This window comes from Populus euphratica, unplaced genomic scaffold, assembly GCF_000495115.2.
Source record: "Populus euphratica unplaced genomic scaffold, PopEup_1.0 scaffold155.1, whole genome shotgun sequence".
Lineage (NCBI taxonomy): Eukaryota > Viridiplantae > Streptophyta > Magnoliopsida > Malpighiales > Salicaceae > Populus > Populus euphratica.
In genome coordinates, this window is record NW_011499929.1 from 130460 (window position 1) to 136043 (window position 5584).

General features: G+C 33.2%; 1 protein-coding gene across 4 annotated transcripts; it reads left to right on the forward strand.

The window, feature by feature from the left end:
• The first annotated feature begins 272 nt into the window (after nucleotides 1-272).
• LOC105135893 (fatty acid 2-hydroxylase 1-like) lies at nucleotides 273-4139 on the forward strand. Of its 4 annotated transcripts, none has more exons than XM_011040976.1 (7): nucleotides 273-510; nucleotides 1525-1595; nucleotides 1999-2091; nucleotides 2256-2452; nucleotides 2553-2658; nucleotides 3304-3450; nucleotides 3778-4139. In XM_011040976.1, the coding sequence occupies exons 2-7, from the start codon at nucleotides 1545-1547 to the stop codon at nucleotides 3892-3894; spliced, it is 711 nt and encodes a 236-aa protein (XP_011039278.1). In that variant the 5' UTR covers nucleotides 273-510; nucleotides 1525-1544; the 3' UTR covers nucleotides 3895-4139. The 4 variants fall into 4 exon arrangements, with proteins under 4 accessions (XP_011039278.1, XP_011039277.1, XP_011039276.1 ...); XM_011040975.1 differs by having other exon boundaries at nucleotides 273-495; XM_011040974.1 differs by having other exon boundaries at nucleotides 276-471.
• Nucleotides 4140-5584: the final 1445 nt, after the last annotated feature.

Below are 5584 nucleotides of genomic sequence, written 5' to 3' on the forward strand. Positions count from 1 at the left end.
AATGCTAAACACTTTACCGCGTAACAACTAACAATCACTTCCTCAAATTCAAACCTTATCATCAACAAAACAACATTGGCAATAGTAGAGATCCAACTAAGTTTCTGTAATAATAGCATTAAACACCTGGAACTTGCCAGGCTAGCAGCTTTGAATGGATTTCTATTTTTACAAATAAAGTTCCAGGCTGGAAACTTTAAATTCCAACTCGATTTTGATTCTTTTATGTGGCATAAAAGAATCAAAATCGAGTTGGAATCTGCCAATTTGATTTTGATTCTTTTATACCCATAATAAAATCAACGGTCCACGTTTCTCCAACCTCTGCTTTACGTGTCACTATATTTACTTCTTTTTCACTGCCACCCTTTCTTCCACTCAATTTTTTTGGCTAAACACGAAGGCAAAAGCTAAAACACCACAGCTTTGGTCTGGTTGTGGTGGTTTTTGATTTTTTTGAAGGAGAAAAAGGAGAGAAACCCATTAAAGGCTAAGGTTTTTTGAGTCTAGGTCTGACCCGCATTACCTTTTTTCTTTCTAAAGTTTCTGTCTTTTTTATTTTTTCGTTCACTTACTTATTTTTGGATCTGGGTTTTTGTGTTTGAAAGTTTTGTGTATGAATTTTCTCTTTAGAAAATTTATGGGGTTTTATGGAATTTATGGTTGAAGTTGGGTTTGGATGATAAGTGCATTTTGGGTTTGTTTTGTTTTTGTTTTCTGTTTGGTTCCTGAGAAAATCTTGTGGTTGTTTTGTACTTAGAGAATTGAATGAAAGATGGAGTTTTGAATGAATTGTGTGGTTGATTTGATGTCTTGAAATTGGATTTCTGTGCTGCATTGTTGGTTTGTTGATTATGGTGAAATTTTCTTCTTGTTTCCTGATAACATGTGTGGAAAAAGGTAGAAATTTTGTGTATTGTAATCAAAATTGATAGTTTACTTAAATTGAGATGTTGAAGATTTTGTCTCCACGGTCCCATCTTCTTGTATATTTATCTAGAAAATCTTTCAAGATATTATAAAAAATAATTACAATCTTGAATAATAAGGCTCATTTTTTAGGAGGAATGTGAGTTTGAATGTTTGTTATCAGGGTGAGCATTTCTGGCGTTTTTCTCTATGAGTCTTGTATACATGATAAAGCTATAATTGCTTTGAAGTTTCGTATCTAAGAGATTACGGTGGGAATGTGAAGTTGAAAATCGATGAATGGTGGGCCCCTAAGGCTTAGAAACTTTGAAGCCCATTCTTTTCTTCTTTAGCATTTCTTTTCACATTTTGCTTATAGGTTTTGTAATTTTCTTTCTTGTTCTTGTCATAATTTCAGCAGATATATATCTATTCCATTGAGCTTTATTGACTATTATGAGGAATTGGATCTAGAAATGCAATTATGTCAAATTGGATTTTTTTTTTGGTTCCAGAGACTATTTGCTTATATTAAAAAATATATAATTACTTGTTGCATTTCCTGTACTCATGTAATTTTTTCTATTGAACCTATTCCTTTTATTTTTCCTATAGCTACACAACGAAGTCTCAAGATGGTAGCACAGGAATTCAGTGTTGATCTAGACAAGCCCCTTGTCTTCCAGGTAGAGTTGCGCCGTCACTTCTTTTATAACTTAATCATATATGGAAGTTGCATTTGCGACGCTAAATATGTTCTCCTGAACTTCGCATTTTTTAAGTTATTTTTCCCCTTCTTGAGCCATTCCTATCTTACTGGGTTCAAAATAAGAATCATACATCTTACTTATTTTAGCAATTTAGTTCTAGCTTTTTTTGTCCTCTTGTGATTGCTCAATGAAACTGCTTGCTTTAAACTTCCTATTTTGGCTTCAGCATGATATCAGAAGCTTCATAATCTTGTTTCTTCCTGCTTCATATTTCACACTGTCATTGTTAATTCTAGCTTTTTTTTCTTCGTTTGATGCACTTTTCACACGGTCATTGTTAATTCTGTTAGTAATTAGAAGTTCTTGAGATTTATTGCAGGTTGGCCATCTTGGAGAAGCTTATGAGGAATGGGTGCACCAGCCTATTGTAAGCAGGGAAGGCCCGAGGTTTTTTGAGAATGATTTTATGGAGGTATTGCTGCTTTGTTCCAATCTGTAACATGATCACAATTCATCCTTGCATGTATATACATGTTAGAAATTTCATATCAGGCATTTTAATTAAGGTTCATAGAATGCATTTGTTGAGAATACATGATTGCATCTTTGACACTTGACACTTCTATTTGGGAACAGTCCTTGACACGCACTGTTTGGTGGGCGATTCCTTCAATTTGGCTGCCTGTTGTATGCTATTGCGTCTTAAAGTCTGCAAGGATGGGGCATGCACTTCCTGAGATAGCCTTAATGGTGGTTGGTGGTGTTTTTGTTTGGACATTGCTTGAATACACTTTGCATCGATTCCTTTTCCACATAAAAACAAAAAGCTATTGGTTAGTCCTCTCTCTACTCGCACCGATGCACTGAATCTTTTATTTTCTATACAGTTAAGCTCTGGTAGTTTAGTCTTATGATGATGTGAGCTTGCTTTAGGGGGAACACAGTACATTATCTTCTACATGGTTGTCATCATAAGCACCCTATGGATGGTCTCCGCCTTGTTTTTCCTCCAGCAGCAGCAGCTATTCTCTTGGTGCCTGTATGTGTATTTTGCCTTGCCTTTACTGTGTCATAGTTGATAAAAAGTCGTGTTTGAATGCTGAGCACTTTAATTTTCGAACCGTGAACGTTCTTCAGGATATTTCCATGAATTTCATCAGGAGGATTCTGTTCTTGCTTACTTGTTGCATTAAGCATGGGTTTTAGATTAACTGGCTATCAGTCATCATGTGTGCACCCTTTTTTCACAGACCTTCTTATGGTTACGTGGGGGGTTCTGAGATGGGAAATGGCCCCCTCCTGCAAGTTTAGAATGTTGAGTTATGAATAAGAGAAATGATGAGCATAGGCCACCTTGTGAAAGTAGAGTATTACTTTATGCTGACATATGGCTGAGATGAGCATAATGTTGGTTCCAACCGTAATCATAATTGAACTTTTTGTAGCAGATGTCATGGCTTCAAGTCCTGTTATAATTATATCAAAAGAATGGCAGATGATTCATTTGGAAAACTTTTTGTTGGGCAGTTATCATTTGTTCTGTCCTGGCATGAACGTATTCGAACCTCAATATTGAAATGAGTAATTTCAGAGCTTTGTTAATCTGTTTGTACTGTTTTTGTGCATAATAGCTGCTCTGTATACAAAATCACACTGGTTTTTACTGTAAAATTTTCCCTGCCAGTTCTGGAATATGGTCTCATTGTTTGCCACTCCTTCAATTACTCCTGCTCTTTTCGGAGGTGGTTTACTGGGCTATGTGATGTATGACTGCACTCACTACTACCTGCACCATGGTCAGCCTGCAAATGATGTGCCAAAAAATCTCAAGGTATGAGCAGCGTAGCCAACTATTTACTCTTTGATTACCAGTCATATAATCTTGTAGAATGGTCATGGTAATCTTATTGGTGGTTCTACATGGTTACGCTCAGCCCTGTAAATAACTACTGCCTTTAGCTCTTAGAAGATTTGTAAGCGGGTACAGTTTCACTTCATCAGTGATCACAAAAAAAATTGTCAATGAGATTAAAGCTAGCATGCGTTGAGGATTTAAAGTTTTTTCTATGTTTCTTTCTTTCTCTTTTTTGACCCTTTTCAATTTCTAACACCAGTACTCCATGAGCTTACTAATGCTCTTCTGAATTGTGTTCTACAGAAATATCACATGAACCATCACTTCCGGGTCCAAGATAAGGGATTCGGAATCACTTCGGCATTGTGGGACAGGGTTTTTGGAACACTTCCTCCATCAAAAATGGCAAAGAAAATGTAGATAATTGAATTGAAAGCATACCATTACATCTAGCAAGGGTCAACTTGGAGGGTCTGAAATTCATTTTTCTTTGTTCTTAAGTTCGTTCATCGGCCATCCATTGATTTAAATCATGTTAATCCAAGTGTTGTCTCCCAGGGTTTTAGACTTGACATGGACATTATCAATTTTTGTCGTGCCCATTCCCCCAAGGAAGTTCTGTATAAATTAAGCTTGCTTTTTTATTAGTTTGTATTTTGAGAAAATCTCCTTGCCTATATTGCTTTTAGTTAATTCATTGATTTAAATCATGTTAATCAAAGTGTTGTCTCCCAGGGTATTAGACTTGACATGGCTTTGTTTTCCTGTATTTCTCATTGCACTTTCAATTTTCTGATCAAATATGATCCGACTTCTTGTGTCTGGGGAATGGATATGATTGTTTTTTAAAAATATATTAAAATAATATTTTTTTATTTTTTTAAAAAATTATTTTTTGATATTAGTATAAGAAAATGATTTGAAAATATTAAAAAAATATTAATTTAAAATAAAAGAAATTATATTTTTTTTAAATGTAAAAATAAATAGTTCTTTTAATGAAATTAAGTGGATATGGTATTTAATATTTATGATATTCATAAAACTAAAACAGAATTAAATATAAAAAAGGTAAGAAAAAACATGGCATTAGGGTTACATTTAAGATTTATTTATTTAAAATGTTAAATGAATTTTTGTAATTTTGTTTCTTTTATTATTTGCATTGATGACTATTCTTTCAAGCAATCTCATGAGATGTTTTTATTCATTTTTTTCAAGTCTTAAATTAATTTTCTAGAAGAAATTCCATGAACATGAAAAAAATTAATGAGTTATTGCATATATATATATATATAACGTGCTTGCAAATCCTCTTGGATTAATTAAACCATAGTTAACTTTAGCTGTTCAACTGAACAACCCAACTTGGATTTATGTTACGTTTTATTTTGAATTGTTTTTAATACTGATCTGAGTAAGCTTGTATGAGCTAACACGTTGATCTATTGCTACACAGTTGACTGGATTAAATTGAGTTTAAATCAAGAGATTTTTTTTAAAAAAAAACTTAGATAAAATTGTTTTGAATAAAATTATGAAATTAGATTGACAAAATGATATAGCCGACTCGATTAAATTTAGTTTAAATCCAACCATGTTAAAATTAAGAGATTCTTTCTTAAAAAAACTGAAATAAAATTGGTTTGAATAAAATTATGAAATTAGGTTGATAAAATGATATGCTAGTTGACCGGATAATCCAGCAAATCAAGCCCTAATCCTAGTCAAAATTTAGCTGGTTCTGAAAATTATGAATTGTAAATTTCATTTTACACCCCTAAGTTTATATTGTCTATCAATTAACCCCCTAACATTTCCCCAATCTAAAGAAATTAAATGAAGTAGCATGTTCTCAACATTTTAAGTTCAAAAATCCCTTATTAATTTGTCTAACCCGAAACTTGAACCCTGCCCACGGAGTTTTATTATTATGCTTGAAGCCTATGTAAATACTTAGGTTATTTATTTCTTGTATGAATGTTTAAATTTTGTCTCATTATACAAGTATTTTTTTTCTGCAAAGAGTCGAGTTCTTATTCCTGTTTACTTAGCCAATCATGACAAGAACATGGTGATCCATAAAATCTAATCTCTGGCCATCAGTTAG

Excerpts from the sequence above, each read along its gene's own strand:
- LOC105135893 (XM_011040973.1), top strand. The coding sequence starts at position 855 with ATGGTGAAATTTTCTTCTTGTTTCCTGATAACATGTGTGGAAAAAG. Across the intron at positions 901-1,524 it reads GATAACATGTGTGGAAAAAG|CTACACAACGAAGTCTCAAG; the intron begins GTAGAAATTTTG and ends TTTTTCCTATAG. Across the intron at positions 2,453-2,552 it reads ATAAAAACAAAAAGCTATTG|GGGGAACACAGTACATTATC; the intron begins GTTAGTCCTCTC and ends AGCTTGCTTTAG.